General features: G+C 44.4%; 2 protein-coding genes across 2 annotated transcripts in view; both read left to right on the plus strand.

Moving 5' to 3' along the window:
• The window catches only part of LOC142584563 (uncharacterized), a 175,689-nt gene extending 156,145 nt beyond the window's left edge, over positions 1-19,544 (plus strand). Inside the window, exons 3-4 of the mRNA XM_075694664.1 lie at positions 15,242-15,386; positions 19,438-19,544. Coding sequence (XP_075550779.1) covers positions 15,242-15,386; positions 19,438-19,544 — 252 coding nt within the window. The remainder of the gene's footprint in view (positions 1-15,241; positions 15,387-19,437) is intronic.
• A 6,546-nt stretch (positions 19,545-26,090) lies between these two features.
• Positions 26,091-26,779, plus strand: part of LOC142584680 (putative 4-coumarate--CoA ligase 3) — a 45,559-nt gene continuing 44,870 nt past the window's right edge. Inside the window, exon 1 of the mRNA XM_075694867.1 lies at positions 26,091-26,166. The gene's annotated coding sequence lies outside the window, so the exon portion shown is untranslated. The remainder of the gene's footprint in view (positions 26,167-26,779) is intronic.

Raw genomic sequence — 26,779 nt, forward strand, 5'->3', positions numbered from 1 at the left:
AGAAATGTGGCGGAAACGCACTTGCCTACTCGTGTAACTGCGAATTCTAAGTTGCATGTTCATAATTCCTGATATACACCGCAGTATAACTTTCGACGGCTCGTTTCTAAGGCAACACCGCATTCACTAGAGGCGATTTTGTACCGCTTTGAAGCATCGAATTCGTGGCTGAGTGGTAGCGTCTCCGTCTCACACTCCGGAGACCCTGGTCCGATTCCCGCCCAGCCCATCTTGCAAGTTGTTTTTTATTCATGAAGTGCCTGCTGGGATTTATCGCTCACGGCCAACGCCGCAGACGCCGACACCAACGAAACCGGCTTTTCTGCGACACGAGCTCCTTAACGCTGTCGCGTTAAAATTGCGCTGTCGCTCCGTCGAGCGCCGCGCGCTGCTGCTGACGCTGACGATGCGAGCGGAGACCGGAAGCCGCGGCATAGTAACGTCAGCGCCGGTGTTCCGTTCCTTCGCAGTCTCCGCGACGGTGCCTGACCACGCTTGTTTCTGCGTGCGTGCCGTCATAATCTCCTTCGCTCGACCCTGCATTCCTTTGTTTGTGCGTGTGTAGAGTGGTAGTTGACGTCCGCAGCTTCAATTTAAGTGGTGGGCCGATCATGCTGGCGTTCTGTGCAGCCTACGGTTGCACGAACACTAGCGGCCGCGAGGATGTTCCGTTGATTCCTGCAAGACAAGAAGCTTGCAGCTAAGTGGGAGGCTGCTGTGAATCGAAAGTATATCAAGCGCTCAAGAACAAACAGGGCTGTGCCCTAACCACTTCCGTGACGACAATTACTACCCGAGTTTATCAATCATGCGCGAATGAGTGAGAGTACGAGTGCGAGTAAGCTGCTACCAGGCCTTCTAAGCGTAGCGCGAGAACATCGGGGCAATGAACGGACAAAGGCTGTACGGGTGCGGGCGGATGGATGGCAACTGGTCTTGGAAGACCTCTTGAATACATGAACTCGTCCAAACCTGGCTTTCGATTTACTGCTAGGTCCGTGTTAGCACGCTGAACGGGAGGTACGTGTTTATCGCCCACCCTTGACGCAGGTTTCGTCGCAAACCGCCGTAAGTTTTCTATTCGCACGAGTGTTGTGAAACACCCTACACGCAGCTGCCATAACGCAGTGCAAGTGTAAAGTTTTCATGTGTTTGAAAGCCAGCGCACGCCAGGACGCTGCGCTCCCCCTCGCGCGCAAAGAGAAAGCGGCTGTCTCACCTAGCCGACGGAATTCCCCGCCTTTACGGCTCCGGTTACGAGTAGCGTGCGGATGACGCAGTGATGAAGGTCACTGCACGTCCTACAACAGTCGGAAAACTTTTGCTGCATGTAAACTGTCCCAATAAATCCCAATAAAGAAAGGCGTCAGGCAGGGAGATACGATATCTCCAATGCTATTCACAGCGTGTTTACAGGAGGTATTCAGAGACCTGGATTGGGAAGAATTGGGGATAAAAGTTAATGGAGAATACCTTAGTAACTTGCGATTCGCTGATGATATTGCCTTGCTTAGTAACTCAGGGGACCAATTGCAATGCATGCTCACTGACCTGGAGAAGCAAAGCAGAAGAGTGGGTCTAAAAATTAATATGCAGAAAACTAAAGTAATGCTTAACAGTCTCGGGAGAGAACAGCAATTTACAATAGGCAGCGAGGCACTGGAAGTCGTAAGGGAATACATCTACTTAGGGCAGGTAGTGACGGCGGATCCGGATCATGAGACGGAAATAATCAGAAGAATAAGAATGGGCTGGAGTGCGTTTGGCAGGCATTCCCAAATCATGAACAGCAGGTTGCCGTTATCCCTCAAGAGAAAGGTATATAATAGCTGTGTCTTACCAGTACTCACCTACGGGGCAGAAACCTGGAGGCTTACGAAAAGGGTTCTACTCAAATTGAGGACGACACAACGAGCTATGGAAAGAAGAATGATAGGTGTAACGTTAAGGGATAAGAAAAGAGCAGATTGGGTGAGGGAACAAACGCGAGTTAATGACATCTTAGTTGAAATCAAGAAAAAGAAATGGGCATGGGCAGGACATGTAATGAGGAGGGAAGATAACCGATGGTCATTAAGGGTTACGGACTGGATCCCAAGGGAAGGGAAGCGTAGCAGGGGGCGGCAGAAAGTCAGGTGGGCGGATGAGATTAAGAAGTTTGCAGGGACGGCATGGCCACAATTAGTACATGACCGGGGTTGTTAGAGAAGTATGGGAGAGGCCTTTGCCCTGCAGTGGGCGTAACCAGGCTGATGATGATGATGATGATGTAAACTGTCTATGTAGGTTGCCGACAGCTTTGGGGCAGCGCACAAATGACGACGATCGCATCCCTGCTTATGTTCCACGATGAGGCATGCAGGAACATAACAGTACAGTTGTTTGCCCGGAAGTGCTGCGTACCAGACACATCATGTTTTGAATATCCTTGCAGATAGATTGAACTTCAAAGCTAGTAGTGCTGCATTTAAAAAACAAGCAAAGAACTTATTAATTACCACATGTATACAGTATCAACATTAGCCTGTGGATTTTCATGCATCGACCAATGCTTAAATCATTTAAGAATTAGTATTCTGAGTGTTTCAATGTATAATGTAATTTCATTGTATCCTCATGCATTCTAAGTTTCAAATTTTTTTGGAATTTATTTTTTGTAGCTATATATTATGGCGTGCGCGACCTCTTCCGTATGATTATTTAAAATGTTATGTAAATTTTTCTCTTGTTTATGAGATTTGTTATGTGTACTCTTGCAAGTTGCTAGTTGTCAATTTTCCTGAATCTGATGTAATGCAATCCTTTTTTTTACTCTGTTGAACTTGAAACGTGTGAGCTGCCACGAAATGCGGAGGGACAGGGACCTATGTCAGGCTTGATTGCCTTTAGCCCTTGCCCCTGCAGTGAGCTTTGTATATTGCTTTCTGTAAATAAAACACTTACTTACTAAAAAAAATATATTTCGCAATCTTATGATCAACGTCAATGAAAAAGGGACAATGCCAAGTTGCGTAATAGGCATTCGGCAACTATTTCTTATGCCGTAGAAATACTATACAAGGTTGCTGGTACATTTCGAGAAAGAAAAGATCAGTTTTAATAATGAATATCTTTTTCTGAAAACACAGATATCAGAAGTGGACTTGCAATAGATTAAATGTGGAAGCAAGAAATGAAATTGACTTCATTCTTTGTAACTATCTCAGCAGTGTGTAAAATCAGTGCTCTTGAGATTTCATCTTATTTAACATGTCTACTACCTTGACCTTTATTAAATGCCTTCAACAAACGCAACTACGTCATGTGGGTCACCAACATCACATGAGCGCAGGGCCCTTTTTTTTTATCTCTAATTCTCTAAATTCAGCTGCTTCACCTTTTGTAACAACATAAAGATATAGTGTTGATTGGTTGAAAAGACAGAAGAGCAGTGGAAAGCACTACCACCATTTTCGTTGTCTTTTTGTAATTGTTATCAGTAAAATTAAGTAAACATGTTAAATACTTTTGACAGTGTTTATCTGCTTGCTTTGCCTCTTGCACCTTGATTAATATTTTTTCCACTGCGGTTTGCTGTGCTGTTCTAGTTAGGTCACCTAGAAAGTGGTGGTAACCGATAAATCGCTCTTTCGTTACTCTTGTGCCACACAGCAGTTGCGTGTCATAGCGCCAGTGTAGCACACAGGCCTACGAAAGCCTGAATGGTTTTTTGTACTGTATCGCAGTAATAGTAATGATAAATAACAAGCTCAGGCACAACGCAAACTTGACCGAACTTACCCGAAGCAAGTATTCGAAAGTGCTGGTCTTCAGCGTCTACCCAAACAGCTGAACAAGAAAAGCTGCATCCCCACCAAACTAGAGGTGGCAACTGACATCTGATTCATGCTCTCACCCATACTCTCAAGACGCAACAGACCCACTCATGTGCGCTTCTATCGAGCGTCCGTGACGGAGAGTACAATGAATACGGAGGAAACTGAAACACAATAATTATTTCCATATTATGTTGTACAGTGAACCACAAAAATTTATGAGCCACAGAATCTCACAAAATGTTCAATTCTCGAGCAGCCTGTTACAGGAGTCAGTAAAACTGAAAATTATAATGCTGTTCACATATACTGGTAGAGGCTGTAAATGCGAATACTAGGCTGCATTGCGATACTGCCCAGATATTCAGCTTTTTCTCAGATTTCGTGTTCGGTAAGGCTTCGTGGCCGCGTGTGCGTGCACACGGGAACAGCATTATTATATGAATCTTCAAAACTGACAGTTAGAACACACTGCATGTACGTACGGCTAGAGTATTTGTTCTCCCAGCAAAGTCAAGTGACCATAAGCGCCTCGGTAAGTGTTACGTTTAACGCGCCATGCTTGCTGACATGGCCCGTGAACTCCTGCTGCTCACCCGCCGGCCAGAGACAATGGCAGATGCCATTGCCTTGTTCTAGCCTCAGGTGTCAACAGTAGTGCCTTCTTGCGAAGCGAAATTCTCGGGTGACATGAAATGTTGAGGGGGGACCTAGACCAGCACGCAGAAGCGTCCGTCCATGTTGATGGGACGCAGTGCTCACAAGTCCCATGTTCGCATGTTTCGAAGCTCGTGTGTTTGCAGCGCTCATGCAGTCATGTGCTTTTTCAAATAGCCACCTTTCTCTTTTTGATGCAATAATTCCTTGCTGGCCGTTTCATTGTTATGAAAGCTTGAGTGGTAAACAACTTCTCGAAAATGTTGCTGGAAGAGGTTTCCTGGGTCATGTTGTCGCCGGGAGCCTCAATTCTGTGGATATGCACCAAGTAAAAATTGCTTGGAGTGCCTTGCTCGGTTTACGGTTATCCTAGAAGAAAAAAAAAACACAATAAATGCATTAAATCAGTACTAAGCTGCTGGGCCGAAACTTAGTGAAGAAGAGCAAAACTTGAAAGCAAACACTACAATGGGCTTTGGAGTGGGCTATCGTAGGTTTAACATTAAAGGAGAAAACCCGCGCAGTACATATTAGACAGCAAATTACCGTAGCCGATATGCTGGTTGAGAGTAACAGAAGTGGAGTTGGACAGGTCATGCAATGGGTAGAGCATTTAATAAGCAGTATTATATTTAACAGAATATGTACGAAGGCGAGGAAAAAATTGTGGGTAGCAGAGGCTATGGTGTCATTGTGTTCAGAAACATGCAAACAGCGCATGCATTTGGTTGGCAGAAGAGAGAGGAGCTAATGATTGCGCTTGCCTTTAGTTCTACGTTCAAGACAACCAACAGTTTGTGTAAAAATTATGTCACTCATGGGCGTTTTAGAGTTGTGTCAAACATATGAGAACTCTGTTTTTCATTTTCTTGAATGTGATTTTTTACTCTACAGTAACTTGCTCCATCTGATCCTTTCTCACCACCCTAATCCGTTGTTTCCGCTTTCTTGAGTAACGCCTTCTGAGCCTCTTCCCCCAGGGCGTGATGTTTGTCGTCTTCTCACCACATACGTTTGTAACAGTGTGGGGCACTGTGTATGTACCGTCGGCATCAAATGACATGCGAACAGCGGAGATCGTAACTGAAGGTACAACGTGCGGCGTCTAGCCTTCACCATTGACAGGCGCGCATCCATTATCACAGCACTTCGTGATGATGCTTCTCCTCTTTGTTGCTGTTCTGGTTCTCTTTTATTTGAAACAAAGAAAAGAAATATCGAGAGAATGGAAGCTAAAACATCGCAGTATAGGGCAAGTATTATCGCAAAGTGCGGCCATATGTATTAATAGAAACGCGAACAGTGCGCGTGCTGCATATTGAGACGCCATCATTACTGCGCCGTTATCGTTTCTCACTTTCAAATAAAAGAATGCCAGAAAAGAAACGAAAATATTACAGTATAGAGGGAGCGTCATCGCATGGTACGGTCAAACCGGATGTGCGTGCCTGTCAATGGGGATGACCGGACGACAAATTACGCGCTCCACTGTTCGAGTTGCAGTTGACGCCGATATTAAACAAATAGTTAACCTGCTGCTGCATACTGTCTCGTGTATTAAACAACATTAGCGCAGGGTGTGTGTGACTGTGTGCATGCTCATTCTCGGCTCATCTCCCAGAATGTGTGCGTGGTGGTGTCACAAGAAGAATGACACCTTAGATCTATTATTCTATGTCTCGTACTTCTCTGTGCACAACCTATCACTACGGGGTTCCCTACGCATGCTCGCTTACACTGCCTAACTACAGATCAACTATGATTCTCCACCGCGAGCTTGTGCGCATGCTTGAATTAGAAATTGTTCATGCATTTACCAGCCAATAGGTAACACCGCTAAACATGGCACCCATGAAGGATCCAGGTAACTAGCGTCCGCAGTAGAACTACCGTGTGTTTAGCGCCACCGTACCTGGCTGCTACTCATTGCCACACATTGCGGACTGCACAGCGGCACGGCAGGGAGCTGCTATGTTCACCAAAATATCTCATCCTCTCAGCAGCATTCTTCTCTCAGCAGTCATCATACATCACCTTCATGCTTCGGTCACAGAGATATAACAGCTACGTGTGATAAGGCGGTGCTACAAGTATTGTGATCTGCTACTACTGCCACATCCCTAGCTGAACTTAGCTTCCCGTCATTGAGAAGCTAACACTGCGTTAGATTGTGTGTTTGATTTTTAATGCGTTAGCTTTCTTAGAGTACTTAACGCACTTTTCGATGGTTATCTAAGTTTTTAGCTATGTACTATCTGTGTTTTTATTTTACTGTTTTCCCGCCAACCTGGGTCACTGGGTAGGTGATCTAAAAGGTAGCGCGTCGGGATGCTGTGTTGAGGTGCCAGCGTTGGAAACCAACCATCGGACGAAATTTGGTCACTGAATATGCGGCTATGTGCACGTACGCGTCGCCCTTCAACGCACTTCTTTCACACCGATGTGGGCCACTGTAGATGCAGGCCTGGGTAGGTACCGCTCTTCGAATAAATTCTTTGACTGCAACTTGGAGCACTGGGTATGTGGCACTCGGTTTGCGCTAGTCAACCTATTTGATGCCAAATGGCATCACTGGGTATGTGTCAGCAGGTGTGCGCCGCTCTTCAATGAACGTCTTTGACGTCAACTTGGACAAGTAGGTAATTGCCGCTGGGAGTGTGCCGCTCTATGATGAATAAAAAGATCCATTCAAGACTGGGCTTCGCGCTTCCCCACTGTGTGTTTTCTGTGGTGACATTGGCGACATCGAACATTTCATTTGGCTATGCCAGCAGTTTGACAAAGAAAGAAAAGCGATGGTCGACAACCTACAAAAGAGCGCTCTTACGCACAGGACCTTTGAAGACGTTTTCCCCGGAGGGCCCGCGGGCATTCAGGAAGAGAGCGAAACGACTGCTGATAGCCTTCCTGCGAGACACGGGGCTCATCGACACTTGGTGACACACCCCTCATCTCAACTCGAAGGAGGATCAGGCGGAACAATTGCCGGCTATGTATGCCATGCTAACCCCGCCTGCTTCAACATCATCACCACCACCACCACCCATTAAATATATCGTATGCTGAGCGGAATCGAACGGACGTCACAAGGGTTCGCCAAGGACAGGAACCCCACACTTTACCGCGCTTCGCCGGAAATGCCCTGGATATGTGTCGCTTTTCAAAGAGAATATGTCACGCCAACGCTTTAGCATGCTGCTTCATTAATGCACAGCATATGGGCGACTCTTCCTCTCACCCCCTTGGGTCACTATGTATTAGCCACTGAGTGTGTGGCAAGCGACAGATCTATTCTCAGTGTTCGGGCGAACCGGTGCGCCATACTTCTCATCGCGTAGGCAATGCGGAGACTTCTCAGCAGCGCCACTAGATGTCCCGGCGTGTCCAGACAGAAGCCCGAGAAAGGAGTCCATTTGCCGGATGACGCATTTCTCAGCAATCGCCAAGCGCCGGCGCTCAAGTTTCGTGGCGGTGGCGTGCATGGGGACGACTGTTCTTAGAAAAGAACGCTGCAGTACACGTCCCATAACTCTTTGAGATGGTGGCAATACATTGGGTCCGTATATTGATTCAATGCTACTCGCATTACTGTCGACACTCATGGTGAGATGGATCCTGCCGAATTTTTTTTTCTATGAGGCGGCACAAACATACATGCATTTGCCTAACGATAACATTCTGTTCGCAAGCAATGCCATGTGTTTATTCATGCTGTTTATCCCATGCCTTAATTCATTAAAAAACAACTCCAGGAGCTGCAAATCTAGCTAACTTGACAAGACTTCGCTGTTTTTAGATATATATAATAGCGTGCTTAAGTTTCTAGTCAGGTATCACATGCAGTTTACTTCTGAAGTATGACAAACTCCATATTTAAAAAGCGATTTCATTGAAGAATCCGTTGAATAATATTACAACAGGCAACTCTAACAAGGAGCGCGCTGCTGTTGTCGCAAAATGTGGCAATGAACTGGGCGGTTGTCGTCAAAATAGCGCGATTCTTAGCTTGTGGCAAGCATAAAAAAACATAAAACTGGAGCCTCTCTTTATAGTGCGGACGGTAGATACATCTATATTGGAGGATTCAAGCTGCATGGAAACCGAAGGAGAACCTAATGTCTGCTTGGGTTTACTGGGATGCATGTGGCATGCGTAACTAAGCAGAACAGAAGTCACTTGCATGCCCTTACCTAAGGCTATTATTTTAATTGTAAAGCAAACAATATCTCAGCAATATTAAAGCCCCTTAGGTATTCCATTCTCTATGGAAAGCTTGAAGTGTCTAAAGCACTTTGCCGCACTCCTGGTCACTTGACCTTCACTGCTTCACTTAAACTTTTTGCTTTGAAGACCCTCGTCAGAGAGTATTACACAAGGGGTTGGGTCTATAAATATTAAGACAATAAGTACAGAATAGAGTGAAAGTAAGTTTTAGAAAGAAATATTTTCATTACACAAGCGCACGTGTAATTTCTTCAAGGAACATGGAAGGGCAGGTGACGGTCGCAAGTCCTCAGAGTATGTATGGTTTTCCGTCCACTGGCAGTCCGGGGGAAGGGCGGGTCCTGATACAACAATACCTTGATTTGGGCGAGTTGGTTCATCTTTACGGTTTTCTTAAAAAAGCGCTAAAGACGATGTCTTCCTTCGACTTCGTCTTCGTCATTAGCACTTTTTTTATGAAAACCGTCAAGATGAACCAACTCGCCCAAATCACGGTATTGTAGCAAGAAATTTCTTCTACTATGGGCTCTATCCTCTCATCGCCGGCTACAATCAACCCTGCCATCACGTGCATCAACCTTATTGGTATATGCACCTGTCAGTCAAGAATCTTGTCCTACGACCTGAAAAAAAAAGACTCATGCATCCGGAAGTTCAGGCCATTTTCGATCTTGTCGAGCCATCATGGGGTCGCGTCAGAAGGATGTGCAAGATCGTAAAATCGGAGAAGTGGCGCCAAATCCAAATCTACAATGACTGGCTGAAGGTGTCAGTTCATGAGGGCAACGACCAGAACAAAGACATAAGAAAGCTGACATACTACAAAAAGTTAGCAGGGTATACCACGGAATTAATTTGGCAACGTACAAGGCTCACGTTACCTAAGCAGCCGGCGAAAAGTTCGAAAGCAAACACGGTCACGATCATTGGAGGCACTAACCTAAGTGGCACCGTATGCAATATCCTCGAGAAAAGCCCGAAATATAGTTTCGAGCCGTACCACAGTGGGCAGCAGCTCTCGGCTCTAGGAAGAAACGTAAGCGTTAGAGCAGAAGCAAGTGAGCGTGATCGAGTCATCATTGAAGCCGTGGAATGCGTCCTGAAAAAAGCTGATTCTGGAACGGCGTCCAGACCTCCGCTCAAGAGCATGGGTACTTGCCTGAAGCAAAAAAAAAATTGGCCATTCTCCAAGCAGGTAAAGAAGCACGATTCGTGGTGTTGCCAGAAAACTTGATGGAAGAGAAGGCTACTGAGGCTATAAACAAGAACTTCAAGGTGGCCGACTTTAGCCCTGAGAAACAAAAGAAAGCAGCACTCAAACTGCTAAAAGGTTTGAAAGTTGGACTGTAAAAAAGCGGGCGAAATCTGCGGGAAATAATTACCTGGAAGCCTTTTTTACATACAAGACCCATAAGGCAGAATATCCTTTGCGCGTAATTGTCTCATAGAAGGCGTCATGGCCGCTCCAAGTAGGACGGTTCCTGCAAGCACATCTGAAGCGACTACGAATCGAAGATCCCTTCATGGTGAAGTGCTCTGATGATGTTATCTGAGAACTGCGAGATGGTCTGTGATCGGTGGCCACAGCTTTCTCACAAGAATGTGAAGACATACTATTCTATGGCGTGAGAAGGCTTTCTACTTGCTGTTCGTGAAAAAATTGATGAAATTAGCGAAGTGAAATTCCAGTACTTAGTTTCCATGAACTGCGACAATTTTTTAACCTTGTTAGAAGTTTCCTTGGATTTGACTGCCATTAGTCACAATGGCTGTTACTACATTCAATGCACAGGAATCTGTATTGGTTCGTCAATAGCTCCAATATTATGTGACATTTCTAGCGTCCTTTGAAAACTGTTACTTCGGAGCTAACAGGAAAATCAATCATGTATATCTCATCTTTAAATAAATCAATTATGTAACAGGCTTAACAATTGATCAGTACGGTGTCTTGATGATGCTGTTGCAGTTTAATTAAAAATTTTCACCAAATTCTCCCAGGGGCTCAAGTTTACTTTTGCACTGCCCAATGACTCCGTATTCAGTTTCTAGACCTTAAAATCTTATTTTCCTCACATGACCACGTATGCTGGAGATACAATCCAAGATCAAAGAAAAGTGTTTGCCTTTCGATAGCACACAAAAACATAAAGAGAAATAGTTGAGGCATATTTTATTAGGAAAGCAGGCGATAAGTGCGTCAGCTGTACATCTATCAGTTTGCAAGAAAAAGAAGTGACGTTTCTGTCTAGATACCTAGACACTTGAACTGATTGACCATACAATCGTATGTATGATGTGATTCACTTCAATGTTTGTGTGTATGAAAATGAGTGCATGATGCACGTGATGAGCAGAGAATAAATAGATGACCGTTTGTAATAAACGGCGGTTGGAAGTTAGCGCCCGCTCTGTTGTATGTGTTCCTTCGACTTCGTCTTTGTCTTTAGCGCTTTTCTATGAAAGCGGTCCTGATATCTATTGCAGGTGGCCAGTGCGAAGAGATATGCGTGTTGAGGATACGTGAATGTAGGGTTCCTGTTGAAACTTAGAGTAAACCGATTTGTGAAACAAACAAACTAGCAATGTGGTGACGATGGGCAAGAGTGCTCTTGTTTGCCCGTACTAGCTTGTAGGTGCCTCTCGTTCTTGCTAATAAACTCGAGAGGTATTTACGTCGTTTTCCTGTGCTGCAAAAGTACCTTTAAACTTAAAATGCTTCAAGCTCCCGTTGTCGGCCACCTTCAACACGCGGGCATCGGTGAGAGAACAAAACTAAATCATCCGGGTAGCAAGTCAAAACTTAAAAAAAAATGCGGTCCATGGTCCACAACCTTTTGTACAGGACCTCATTACATATGCTCGTTAAGGCGCAAATGATTTACAAAAAATATTGCTTGCGGGTTCTTGATGTTTGTTCACAATTTCACTCAAGCTGTGAGATTTGTTTGTCATTTCTAATAACGATGATCAAAAGGCATATACAGGGCAGCATTGTCATCTCTTGATGCTGAGACAGGGTTGCCTGTGCTCTTTTTAACGCCAGCGGTCTGCGAGGTCCGCGTCGCCTCGCGAGATGGGAACACGCTGCGTGGCGCCTCCTTAAGGCGATCTCCTTCTTCCGGCTGGGCAGTGCGCTCTGTCTCCGTGGCGCCTTTCGCAGCCGGTCGCGCCGCCTTCGGCTGGTTTTGTTCTTCCAGCTGGACAGCGGGCATATAAACCAGTGCACAATATGGCATGGTTAGGTGTGGTATGGCGTGGTGCGATGTGGTGGGGTATGCCGTGGCGAACATGTTAAGAATGTGGCTAGTATCATCTCCAACAAACCTGCTTTGCCGGTAGTGATTTCATGCTTAAATCTAATCGCGATTACCGGAGACCCAGCAATTTAAGTTTGAGAGTCCTCATAAAATTATTAAAGTGAAGTCTGGGCTTCTATATTGGCCATACCATTCTAAAGCTCCCGGATCTGACGCTGTAAAAGACTTTGAAAAATTTAGTGAGCTGTACCCTAATACAGACATGTATTACGGTGATAACATTTAGCATGCAAAATTAAAATACCTACAAACGAAGGCTTAGAGACAACCTTAGATTATAAAAGCATTAGCGCGGACATGAAAAGTGGAACCAGGGCAGCCTCACTTCGCCACAATATACGGCTTGCTTCAGCGCATTACGTTAAGTGTGTTGCGGAGATGTTCTTGTGGACGCATGATGCCACATACATTCACCCCTTTTTAAGCAGAACTCCGCGTCCCGTCGCTACAAGTAATGGCGCGTAAAACAAGCAGAGATGCAGCTGAAAACTACAGGGCACGCTACTGAGCTCCATCTCGCTGTGCTTATCGCGCTCGTAGTACCAATAACCCCAAAGATCTACTGCTCGTATCAGTTACTCAAATTTAGGAAGACCATGTGATGTAATTAAAGCTCCGTTACGTTCACAAGATTACGCAATAATTGTCGTAAAACCCGCGGTAAAAAATCGCATGAAGGCCCGGACAGTGCTCTAGAGCTCAAAACGAATGAAAACATGCATTCCCTCATGGCATCGTTGCCTGAACAGCTATGTAGAATTATGCTAGCTGGGCGAGTCGGTACATCAGAGTTATTACTTACTTACAGCCTTCATGATACGTCTCCTTCATAGTCCACGTTTGATCTGTTCCCGTTGTAAGTAGTAATGCAAATGAACAGCTATGAGCAAACAACACGTTATTACTCATATGACTTAAGTCGTGGCCAGCAAAAAGAACGATATCTTTGCCTTCGGCGTCCGTCAAATAAAGGTGCATGTGTGATGGGATGACGCTGTCGAAAAGGGCGGACACGGCGACGGTACTACACAGTGGCGGTTCGCAAACTGCACTGCCGAAGCACAACATCACTTTGACATAGCAGTGCCACCGAATCCTCCAGAATTACAGGTGAAGCATTACCAGAGAATCTAAGAGCCGTTATGCCACACCAGCACACGGCTTTCCGTCAGGAAATGAGGTCACACAACAGCGTTGATCAACGTATGGTCGGTGAGGGCCAGGTGACCGAAGCGCCACTTGGCGCCCGCATAGCGCCTTCTTAAAAGTGTCTAAACGATTCTCTCCCTAAGCACCTAGGAACAGATCACGTGATGCATGTTGTACGACATGTAACTGCACGTGCTCTGGTCGACTTCCTGACTGGCCTCGATGTCACACCCGACCGACAAAGCAGCGCGTGGCAAAAAAGGACATGAAGGGACTGTACCCGAGTGCGTTGCCATGATGACAACTGCGCAAGACGTTGATTGAATAGCGCTAGCACCTACTCGCTCAGGAGCAGAGAAACCTAGCCACTTTGCAGAAAGACTGCCGAGAAGCAGCAACGCGAGAGAATCAAAAGGCAGTTGGGGAAGCCGCCACACAATAATGTGTTTGGGCCAGAAGCCCCTTCAACATGTTCGCTGTGAAAGACGGGCTACCTCAGCTGGCAACAGTGCCCCTCGGAACTGGCTCGGAGACAACTATGCTGCATGATAACGGGAATGTAAACGGAAACAGCACTGAAAGCGCGCCGGCTCGCGCTGGTATATTGAATGTACCCTTGCAGTGGCGCCGGTTGCCGGCACTGTTCTCTACGGAATTACGCAGTGAAACAATCTACTATGCCTAAGCATCCAAATGAAGCCAAGATACGCCTTTAAGCGCATATTTCATTTGTGTTAGCGGAGGTTGCTATGTCTTTTTTGCTGGAGTTTCGCGCTCCTCCTCGTTCATCATCGCGCTAAATAAGGTGACCTAGCCCTGCCGATAGTGCAATGGTGCAGTGCTGTTACAGGACATGATGTGGCGAAAAGTGCGCCTATCACGACGAGAGTGCAATGCGCGGTCGGATGGAAAACGTGGTCTGCGCACGTTGTCCATACGCAGGCAGGCGCGTAATCGTTATGCTGCAAAACCGTTGCATGAGATTTTATAACACTTAGTCAACCGTGTCACGAAAGCGTCACTTGGCAGATTCCAACATCTGCCTTGTATTCGCATATACTTTTTTTAAATATTTAGGCACAAGGACTTTGATGAGCTACTGAAAAGAAGTGTTATAAGTATATGTGCGTTGGGAAAAACAGCGAATGCCCGAAAACGCTAGTGAAGGCATCGTTATAGCAGAAGCCAGTCTCAATTACTGGCCCTGAGGTCACTTCGTTTGCGTTCGCAATACCCCTCGCAGCCACCGTTTAGGCTAACGTTTCGCACATAGCTATGTGCATGCGATAACAATACTGTGTAACCTACATATCTGGCTGCATGTCGTATTCACCTTTTACAACGAAGCTGTTAGCCTCTCGTTGGTGGGCTTTTGTCGTGTCCATGTCCATGGACAAAAGTGTGGGCCGATCCCTGAGGTTGCGCAATACCGGGCCGACCCGCGGCGGTCGTGAAGCAGGTTTCAAGCACTCAGCAAAGGGCAGACATTCTTTGGGATCACGCATGGAACATACAGAACAGCATTGGCTGCAATAAAAAACAAGCGCAAAACAAGCATCCGAACCACGCTATAGATGATAAGGCGTTCCTGAGAGCAAAGTGAAGCACGTAGCCCTCCCAACATACGTTTCCCGTTAAAGATTACAGTTACGCATGCTGCGGTGGCCACGGCGGCTTGCGACGTGGGGAGTGACGTCAATAGCATTTTGCATTAAAAAAAACACTCTAGCTACTAATTTCATTGATGCAGCACCGGTATGGGTAGGCAACACATATGACTCCCGAGGAGTAGCAAAGAGAAAAAGAAACGGCACTACGACTAGCGGCGGCGTGCTGTCAAAATTATCAGTACTGCCACTGCTACGATCTCACTTAAGCAATGGGGCATTGTGTACCCCCCTCAGCAGTTGAAGTGATGGCTCTCAACAGCTTCGCTAAAGACCTAATTTTTCAGGACCGGGAGGGCAAGACTATCTTCTTTATTTATTTCTTTGACATCCTTGGTCTGTGAGCGTTACCAAAGAATTCATGCTGCAACTCTACTTTTGTAAAATAGGACTCTCCCCACGGGTGCAGGTGTTGAGCTCGGATAACAGAGAGCTATTGGGGCCCAATCAGCACGGAGAGATCCTGTTCCGTATGCCGTCGGTTATGCGTGGCTACTACAAGAAACCTGACGAAACTGCGCAAGCTCTTCTGAAAGACGGCTGGTGCAAGTCAGGCAAGTTAACCCCTACATAACCCTATGCTACCTTCGAAGGAGAGAATTCGACAGATATTTGTCGGGTTTCCAGTAACGGAATTATAAGGGATTAACTTATAGAAAACAATACCTGATTTTGAAAGCCTATTTTCCATGCAGAGTTTGGTATAACGAGCACTATGGAGAAAAAAATTATCCCGCCAGGTGCCTTTATTCACGTCTTAGGGCGACCGACCATTACCATGAACATGCCATGCAATTTTGCTGGAAATGAAAGTGTTTTATGCTGATACGCAACGAGGTATTCGCGGTTTATATATAAGGTATAATTTAATTTGGCACTCAGAGGCGCAGAAAACGGTATATCGACGCTCATACGGGACAAGTTGGTGTTGCAGGCCACAAGATTACCGCTGAGTAGACCATAAGTTCCATCGCTTTGGCGCAAACAAGGAAGGACCCAAGGGAGCAAGCGGAGCGCCGCAACGGGGGTTCCCTCCAGTCCTTCCTTGTTTGCGCCAGAGCGATCATATTTTTGGTCTACTCAGCCATATGAACCGACTAGCCCAATAACATCTGCACAACATTACCGCAGTTTATATTGCACACATGTCGGTTTCACATATAATTTTAAATCGTATTGTTTTTATATTATAGGCGTGTGCGCTTTTTTTCTATGCGTCTTGAGATATAGGGAAATTTCAAGTTTACAAGCAGTCCTGCCTTCGTGTAGTGAGTCCAACAGCCCAAAATTGGCGTCCGTCATCGCATGGCGGCGCTATTTTAGTAAACCTGCATTCTAAACGCACACACGAGCTGAAAGCGCTAGAGCAAGCTAAGGCTTCCTTGCGATGACGTGCTTCCGAAACCAAAAAGACGCGCGTGACTATGACAACATGCTGAAATGCGCATCACATATAAAATATTGTTTTGGTTTCGAACCCCTGGCTCAGCTAAAAAACTTGACTTAATTGTGTATGGCTAACGCAGTTGGGCAGGAAGCTATGAAAGGACGCATTGCAACAATATTTTAATGGTTCAGGCAGCGAGAAGCGCACAGAAGTCGGCTTGATAGATCATTTTCTTGCGGCTAGGGTCGCACTTGTCGTCAGCTTCATACTGTTTGCAGAATATATAGGGGCCGTAAAACATAAAACTATTTTAATCTCTTTTTATTCCAAACTCCTGACGTCAAACTTACGTAACCGCCGACGCAAGTGTCGGCTGATGACCCGCAGCGTTTGTTTGAATCGCCCAATTAAACACTCTCCTCGTTTAGAGGAGGTCACTTTTGTTTCCTACCAAAGCGAATAGCACCGCCAACCTTGACAAATTTTGCTTATCTCATTGGCCCTGAAGAGGCAAGCAGCACGCAGAAGTGGAGAGGGTTTCCGCGGGGCCCAGCTACCGTATCGAAAGTAGCTAATTATTGAAGTTATTGTAGCACAAACAAACGCGGACAAAAGAAGACAGGCGACAACTCAAAAGCGCGATCGGAGATCTTTGTTCGATAGGCGTCCTGTTCGGTTGCGCAACGTCACAAAATGGCAGTATGCAAAATTTGTGAGAACGGGGTGGAGAGAGAAGCCAATCGGCAAGCGATGAACTCCACGGAAGTTTATTTCTCTCTTTTGTCGTCTGCTTGCAGACAGTATACTACAAAACGTGATGTTTCTTGTCTTCCATAGGATGCGGGGGGGGGGGGGGGGGGGGAGGGGTATCTTTATTTTAAAAAATTTCTCTCTTCGCAAGCTTAAACACGTTTTCAAATAGTAATACGTCTGACTATTACAATTTATAACTATTAGTTTCTCAGCTTCGTCTCTAGTTTGTGCTGTGCACAGTGAGGAAAAAAGTTGAATAAGAACGATGGGAATAGTGGCACACTTTTCAAGATGCAACAACAACATTCTAGTGGCTCACTGGCACCCGATGATGGGGTCGAGTTCAACGCATAGCCAACGCACTATTTGTTTCGAGAAACGAAATCAAAGCCGAAATTCGCTTTCTACAATTTCTTTAAGCGGTTTTGGCACCTCCACTGCTCTCGTTCCTCCTCAAGCAACGCCAATGCAGCCACCGAAGTTCCAATCGCAAGCGGCATTTTCTCGAATTAAACAAAGGATTGCATCCGAACGGGCCATTCCGCGGCAGAAAGCGTCGTTTGGATCTAATGCAATCAACCAAACGCGCCATGCGAAGCCGGTCTCGTACGAGTGTATGATTGCCCCAAACTTCCCAGCTGCCGTCGCGTTCGGCGCCTAGCAGACTACATGCTCGGTTGCACGATAATTGACGGGAGCGTGTCGTCATTTTGACGTCACCAAGAACGTGGCCGCGCCCCGAGGATTGTGACGTCGGAGTAGGCCAATCGCGCGCGCCGGTAACCGAACGAACGCGCCTAACAAGGATCTCCAATCGCACCTCTGGTTTGAATAGATATACACAGTACTGCTCACGCATACGCAATCTTCGGGAGAAGGAAAAAGAATCAGCGAGGCGTGTCTCGCTTCCAAACAAGCAGATCGATGTGTCGCTGACGCCTTCCGTGCCTCTTTTGCTAATATCATAAGCTTCCTAGCGTTCACGAGGTGTAGTGTACATCCTTACTTCCGCCCAGAATCTTGAGCTCACGCAGCCGTGGTGCACACTTGCAGGCCAGGCAATGCGGAGGTAGATCGCCTCTATAATGACTCACAGTTCGTCATGACATTTGTCATGAAGAACGCATATGCATGCCCTGTACTGTGTATATATTAATTCTTTCCTGTTTTTCCGGGGTGACCCAAGAAACCAGTCGTGAGTTAGCGCCCGTATTCGTTGGTTCGTGTTTTTTTTTTTGCGCTACAATTATTTCAATACATATCAACCAACAAGTCCAACAAGGGGTTTCACTGAAAGCAGATAACTAGGTACATGAGGAATGTCTTGCCGGCGTCTGCGATTGGCCCGGCTTGCCTTGCTTAGCGTGCGGTGACTGGTCGAAAATTGCCGCTATGGTTAAAGGAAGGCTAAGAATGTGCCTAAAACGGCTCCTCAGCGAAGATTTGCTTACAGAGTGATGTCCTGGAAATATGGCAGAGTGATATCATCGATACGTGTCGAAAGGGCTCGACAACGTTATCCAGCAGCGCAATTTTTTTTATACAGAAATAAAGATAATGTGCCCGGCAGCTCTGAGTAGACATTGCCAGAGTCATTGACGGGGAGAGATGTCTCATTTGCTTCGCAACGGGGCAGTGCTTGGTTATTACGAAAAAAAGTTTCGTTTTGTTCGGCATAATAATTCCTCTTTTATGCTTACACGTCTCTTTGCCGCGCCGAGTTCTCGCGGTTCTGTAAGGTCGCGTGACAAACTGGCGAAGTTGGGCTGGCCGGAAGAATGTTTGAGTGATCGGGGAGGGGTGATTGCAGGAAGGGAACAGGAACAGTTCGAGATAACTATCGTTATAGCTCCCTGGAACTCAGACACACGATTGGGACTGCAGATAAAAAAATGATAAAAATGTTCGAGGACGTATTCTGCATTGCCTCCGCTGGATTAGACAATCTGACCAATTAGGATTTCTCTGCGCTAAAAGCAATAAAGCCAGTACGATACGAAATTGTTCTGTTTGAGCAGAATGTCAGCTTGTGTTTGATAATCGCGTCGCGCATATCACAGAGTGACGATCCTCTGTGCGAGATATTACGTCGGTGAAGGCAGCCGGGGCAGGTTAAATTCTGATAAAAGGCGGCGCTCTTTGGCACCGTAACAGCGTAACATGAAGTCCCGCGCATGCACGTAGCTGCTCATGAACGCCAACAGCCAGCAGCAGCGGGAACAACTTGGAACATTTTAGCGAAATGCATATTGGGCAGAAACTGGTAACAAGATTGCTAGAGGGAACAGTGACGCTGATATCTCTGAACTTCCAACAAATATTACAATTATGGAATTATTACGTGGATTTCTTCTCGTACTTGTGCCTGCGTACCCAGCTGAAAAATATACCAGATCGGTTTGGTGTGTTCCGGTGTTTCCTAGTGTAAACACTAGCACGGTCTGGTATTACCTGGTGTGCGTCAGGAGTGGCCTGGTGGGTACTGGTGTGCACACCAGAGTGGCTTGGTGTGTTCTGGTGTGCACACCACAGCGGCTTTGTGTGTTCTGGTCTGCATCACAGTGTGGTCTGATGTCCACTCCACCATATAGCCTAGTGTTACTAGGTGCGCACATCACTGTAGGCTAGATGCTGTCTGGCATACATGCTAGTATGCTGTGGTGTAAACTTAGCTTTTGCACACGGGCCTCAGGTTTTAGTTTCTTCTGGTTTGTGTATGATTAAGGTTGTCTAAGTGGTAAATTGGCTGCGTTGTAGTTAGCACAGCCATCAGAGTGAAATTTATTTCCTTTATTTATTGAGCTACCACGGCGCAGTGGTAGCTCAATTGGTAGAGCATCGCACGCGAAATGCGAAGGTTGTTGGTTCGGTTCCCACCGGCGGCAAGTTGCTTTTTCATCCACTTTAATTTGCATTAATTTATCGTTTCTTTATTTCTTTTATTAGGAACAAGTAATTTCCCCTCAGTTGTCCTTGGTGTCACTGTTTGTTGGCTTCTTATGATATGACTAATAAAAATCGGGCCCCTCGCTTAACCCCTTTCTTCTCGTTCAATGTGGTGTTAGGAAGACAGAGTGCAAATTTCAAAGATGGGAACCATTACTATGGAAATCGTTGCATGAGATCTGCGCCTCCAACTTAATGCAGAAAACATAAGCTGAATTATCACGTTGAATATATGTACACAAAAGCTTTAATGACCACGAAGTTATGCATTTGCTTGCAAAATTTCGGGATACATGACAAAGCTGACTTATGAATTGATGAATCGTGGTATATATATATATATATATATATATATATATATATATATATATATATATATATATATATATATATATATATATATATATATAAGGTGTGTAACTTTAGAATTAAGTTTCATTTATTAGCTCCCCTGCAATTCAACCTTTACGGCAACACCGGAACTTATATGTCAACGTTTTCAGCGGCACAAGCAGGAGTTCCACGGGACATTATTAAATAGTGGCAGACAAACAGCGTTATGCGTATTATGCTTGCTTTATACAAGTGTCCTGCTTCCACGTGGTTGGCTAATATGAAGCTTTGGAAAACCAGTAGCTTCAAAATACATTAGTTTAATAATTAATGAATGCCTAGCAATCCTACAATTCGTAGAAAGACGCAAAACAAACGGGTTATGATAAATACAAGCTCCTGTTTCTAGCTTTCATGAACTCACCTTCCAATGTCATGCTGAAACCTTTTACTCATACCTAACATTCATGCTTCAAAATACGTGCTTTTACTTGCGTTATATTACATTAAACATCATACAATAAACATCATGTGAGAACCAGATAACAATTCTGCATATTGAAAGATAGAAAGGACTGACATTTACTCTACACATACACTGTGCTCACAATGGCTTGGAAAATGTGTAACTCGGAAATCCACACACACGTTCACTCACCAAATCTGTCATTTTAGCAGTTGTGCGACATCGGAGGTTATATTTTATTGAGCAGATTGCTGCTCATGCGGGTTCTGAACCATGGTCCAGACAAATGCATATAATCCCACATAAGCAATTATTTAGTGGCAAAACAATTGCCAAACTAACAAGATTGTGTCGAATTAAGTTCTTTCATCACGGGCTTAAATGATTTTTTGCTTCATCACTTACAAGCTACATGCAATGGAAGAATCAGATTTAGCATATTCATATATATACTTGTACGGAGTAACTATGCATGACAATACATAATACTCCTGGTTTTATGTCGAAACATTCCAACGCATATTGCAATTCCAAGTATTATAAATATTATACTTGGAACAAATGATATGAGGAAATGACATACACTACTTCAGATGAGTAGAAAAGTACGTTTTCCTTTAACATACTGCAAGGTCCTCAGCACTAAGAACATGCTGAGATACTGACACATCATAATAAGATTTACGTACTGGAACAAGTTTACATATTTTGCTTTCTAGGTCGATGTGCAGAGCTTGATTGCTAAGATCTTGTAAAATTACCACTCAATGGTATTCCCAAGGAATAAAGAGCAGCATTAACTCAAGCACATTACGGACATTTTTACTATCAAGCAGGAACATCTTTAAAAGGATACTCATCAAATTAGGCAAATAAAACACAAAATTACACATTCACAATGCAAAATCATGGAAACGCATTGTGGTTGCTATCGCAGATGCAGGTAAATCATAAAGATAATGAAGAAAAAAAAACTGCGTGTAACCGACTGCATCTACTTGTGGCAATGTACTGCAGCAGTTGGCTGCAAAACCTCGTACTTCGCCACACATATGTTACGCTCAACACATGGGACACATGCATGCATGCTGCAGAGATTTGTGGGCCACACAATAAACACACAAGGCACGGACGACAGGAGTGCAACCCGCGCACATTCAACACACCAACGCGAAAGGAAATGTGGATGACAGGGGTGTAACCTGCGCCACACGAACGATGAGCCCTCGTAGATTTGATACTTTCCGACTGGAACAGTTAAAACACACACAGAAAGATCGCACACTGCGCACGACAGCTGCGGCATGTCATTTGAGACGAAGTGACGGTGCCGGTATCACAGGCAGGAAGGGCAAAACGTCACGGAACGTATTCAAAACAAACATTCCTTCTTAACCGAAGCGAAATCGTTCTAATCATAGCCTGACGACAGCTTCCTAAGAATCCTAAGACTTCCGTATACATCGTAGTACTGCGTTGCTTTTTATTTACTGTCGCCCCCACCCCCGATGCAATGCTTGCCGGGTCTTTAGGGTATCTAAATAAATTAAATAAATAAATAAATAAATAAATAAATAAATAAATAAATAAATAAATAAATAAATAAATATAATTAAATAAATAAATAAATAAGCAAATAACAGCAAAACCGTATCTCGAAGGCCATGCTTTAGCTGGCTACGTTCGGGAGAAGTTATTGACAGTCACTAATTCCTCATAAAATTTCTTTCTGCACTAAACAATAGCGGACAATGTGAAAGTTAGATGGTCAATTTTGTATCACAACAGCGTGTGTAGTTGTTCGCAACACGACGAAAAACGAGAGTGTAGTAGCTAAAATTGTATGAAGGAGGCCACAACCACTGCACACGTCTACGCACACCCCACGCGACCGGTTGGCGGCGTCAGCCACCTTTCAAAGGCGACGCTCATGTACTCATTTGTCTATCATGTTGTCTACTTTAAACGTGCCGGTTGACTGTGGGTGCTGCTGCGACGTGTTTGTATAATCGCATGGTTTTGTGTTTGTTATAATGAAATGTGATATCGCTTTCACACGTACACTTTGATCACGATCGGGGCCTATCTGAATCGAGCTTAGTGCGGATCGTGTGTTGCTACACGGTCATTTGCGATCGCGATTATGCGGGATCCGGATCTACGCGATCGCGATCCGAGAATCACGATCAGGCCCCTCGATAGCGATCGAAAGCTGACATCTTCGCCCTCTAGAGCAGTACTCTCAAAATGTTACAAACGAAAAGTGAAGTTAGCTCAATGAACAAGGTTTAAAAATCTTTTACCAGCAATAATAAGCTGAGAAATTCAACTGTTGTTAAAATTTAATCCCATTTTCCAAATCTGAATTTGTAACTAATAGATTATGCAGTGCTGAGAGTTTCAGGCGATCAGCAAACGATAATACTCGATCCCGATCGTTGCACCGCGTAGCAGAGACCATTGTTGATCGCGATGAAGAAATTTGATCTGGATCAGCCCCGCTCGCGATCAGAAGTGTACACGTGACACCGGTATGACTTAGTTCGCGCACACAAAAGTGTCATAAGATAGCTTGCGTCTCTCTGGAAACACGCCATATGTGTGGCGCGCTCGGCAAATATGGACCGACGATTTTCATGCCGTGGACCTTTGTTTCTGGTTGCCAAACAAAGTTGGGTGGACGTCGCAAAGAAATGCATATTATCAGCGTGCCTCAGCTCCTCCACTACGCAGAGGCTTGTATGCTTGGAGTAACATCGCCGCACCGGCAACTTAGACGGCGCTTTTCGAGCGCGTCGTAACATTGAAAAAGTAAGTAATCGTGCTTGCTAACCATACGCGCTTTGTGCGTGCTTTTTGTGTGGGCATGAGGGCCTTGCGAAAGCAGGAAATAGAACTCCCACGTAATCAGTGAAACGAGCGCTTCCTGAGCGCTGGTTGTCAGAATTTAGTTGCGCAAACTTATTCCTTGGATGCGAAATCGAAAATCTTGATAAGTGTTTTCTTCCGGTGAGAAACATTACGTTGGGAAGTAATCTTGTTCGTAATGTGCGCCTGTGAGGCGAACTCCTGCGTTTCTAGTGGAGTTGCATAACAACCACTCATCTGCCTTTTCATCCATTATTAGTGGAATGGCGTTTCTTCGCTTATGAATGCTTCGACGTTATAAATGATCTCTGCTTACAAGGTTTTCGGTTTACGAGCACTTTTAAGCGAAAACAGATTTTACTAGTACAGCTTACTTTTTAAGACAAGGTGTGCTGAGATAAATTTGGCGTAACTAAACATCACAGGGGGAAAGTAGATTAAGCTATCATGAAAAAAAAATAATTGTTATGCGAACAATGATTTCTTTGTAATGTGTTGTTGCTGCGTGTCTGTTAAAATGTTGTGTGATTAAGGCTTCCTATTATCAGAAAATTCATCACTAGTTTCGACCTTGTGCTCTTTTGCCACCCTGCAATGATGTAAACAATGTTTTCGTGACTTATCTGTAGGTGTTCTTCGCATGTGTTCATAATGTGATAGCTTTATTTTCCACTGTCGTAAGGTAACATAAAGCTTCTTTTGTAGTGGCGAGGCCATGACTCACAAGAGTGTCCACGTAACGAAGGAGCCCCAGATAGGATAAATACGCAAGCAACCTTGGTCAACTTGTTGCTTATTTGTGTTCTCAGACGTTATGCTACATTTAGGTCTTCTGTCTAAAACTAGATCTAACATTTCCTGATCATTACTATATTTTCTTGCATCAATTGCTTGGCTGCAATTTACATTTTAGTTTTGCTGCTTAGGTTACTATACACACACACACAAACACACACACACACACACACACACACACACACACACACACACACACACACACACACACACACACACACACACACACACACACATATATATATATATATATATATATATATATATATATATATATATATATATATATATGTGTGTGTGTGTGTGTGTGTGTGTGTGTGTGCGTGTGTGTGTGTGTGTGTGCACGCGCGCCACTTTTTAGGGATATATTGTTTTGAAGCTATTTTCTATGCTGCAGCTTTTATTGGAGATTTCTTTTCTGTTTCCACTGCATGCACATGTAAGAATCCAAAGTGTAGGGGGCAAAATCTGTCGCAGGTCTAAGCGCACAGCGTGCTTACCAAGGTTTAATAACATTGATACTCACAAATATGTCTGTATTAATGCCAGATAACTGCAAGTGGTAACTACACATTTCATGAGCATGAATTCCTTGAAATAATACACGAAGGCCCGTATTAACTGCACAGCAGTTACTACAGTAGTGAGATGTTTTCTAGTAAGCTTGCATTTTGTCTTGTTCTTTTTTTCTTTTCTTCGTAAGCTATTCTCATTCGTGCAAGTAGGCATTGTAGCGGTTGCGAGTCTGTGTCTAGACTCGCAACCGTCTGTGTCAAGTCAATATAGCATAAAGCACATAGTTAACTGGTAGATCAATTAATGAAGTAGCACACAACGTCATCCATAGTGCCTAATTGTCTGCTTGCTCTTGCTATGGCTTTTTCTCGTTATTGCAGTGTTGCTCATCAAATGAATTTTGTTGCAGCAGCACCTCGTAGAACATCCTGCTTGGTACTGGCACTAATTCTACAGCTGTAAAGAATTATTTCTAACGTCTTGGGTCTCTTCCCATGTGTTTTGTTTCATTCTCTACATTTGCTCAGAAATGTGGGCAGTCTTCTGTTCATTCTGCTTGGTGCTATATAGGTCAGAATGTGTTCAACTATCAAGGCCAAATTATAATGCTATCAGTGTCCCTTCGATTACTTGGCAGATAAATTGAAAGCAGTATATGTAGTCCTAAAGGTATTTTTGACAAAAATACTTGTGTCTAGAACAAGCATCATACGCACTGCTACTCTTATGGCTTTAAATTGGATATGCAAGTATCTATAGGTGCTATTGCTAGAATATGCCGACAGATACCTATCACCATATTTGTGCTACCTCTGAAGACTAGCCATGTCCGCTAGGTGAAACTTATATTATCCTTTTGAGTTTGCAGGTCAGTTGATGTAACATTTCTGGACAAAATTTAGGCATGGAAAGAAGGCAGACCTTACAACATGACCACTGCTAACAACTGACTATCTTGATGGAAAGATTAAAAATATCAGTAGCGCTGGATGTGTCCTTATATTGTGCACAAGATTTTTCAGTGGGGAAACGTAAGTTCTAATACCAAGGCGTAAAGACATTATAAATTGTATTTTTGTAAAAATAATACATAGGCACAGACTAATTTCTCCCCTTGTCGTCAAGAAAGGTGCCTTTTTTCATGCATTGATTATTATTTATGTGGTACGCCTGACTGATTTCTCCTGCAAATTTTTCAGCGCGGATGAAATCAGATGAGAAATCTTCATCCGGCCTGAAACCTTGTAGCGGTATTGCATGACCAGGTCAGGTGAGCATACTAGTCTTTTCAACGAAATATAGTGATTACTTTGGCACCTATTTAGTTACAGGCCAGTCTGCCCTGTATACATTTGACCACATGTGAAAGGAATACAGTACACTGCCTCTGAAAAACACACGGCAATTTTATTAATATCTGTCCCCAAGGAAACCTTGCTTTCCGGGTCACCATTCTCAGTTCACTATTGAACGTTCGTGTATATCCTGTTTTTGCTTGAAATACGTGCGCATAACAGCTCACAAGTGAATTGAGATTGCTACCCAAGCAAGAGTGGCTGGCTCAATTATAGATACCAACCAATTTGTCTTCTGTCCGTAAGGGATAGTGTAGTATATTCCTTTGATCATATGTATATTTGGGTAAATGTACATGGGGCAGACTGGCTGGTACTTCGACATGCACCCACGAGAGCACAATTATTCACTGAAAGGGCAGGTTTACTTCTCCCTGTTGACGATGCATTGGCACGACTGATCCTGCCTGCCAGATTTAGATGATTCATCTGGTTTGTTCACCTGCGGCAACCAATTGCCCAAAATATAAATGAAGAATAGTACATTACCCATGAATGACAAAGAGAAACTCTCTAGATGACATTCAA

Source organism: Dermacentor variabilis, chromosome 6 (genome assembly GCF_050947875.1).
Source record: "Dermacentor variabilis isolate Ectoservices chromosome 6, ASM5094787v1, whole genome shotgun sequence".
Classification (NCBI taxonomy): Eukaryota; Metazoa; Arthropoda; class Arachnida; order Ixodida; family Ixodidae; genus Dermacentor; species Dermacentor variabilis.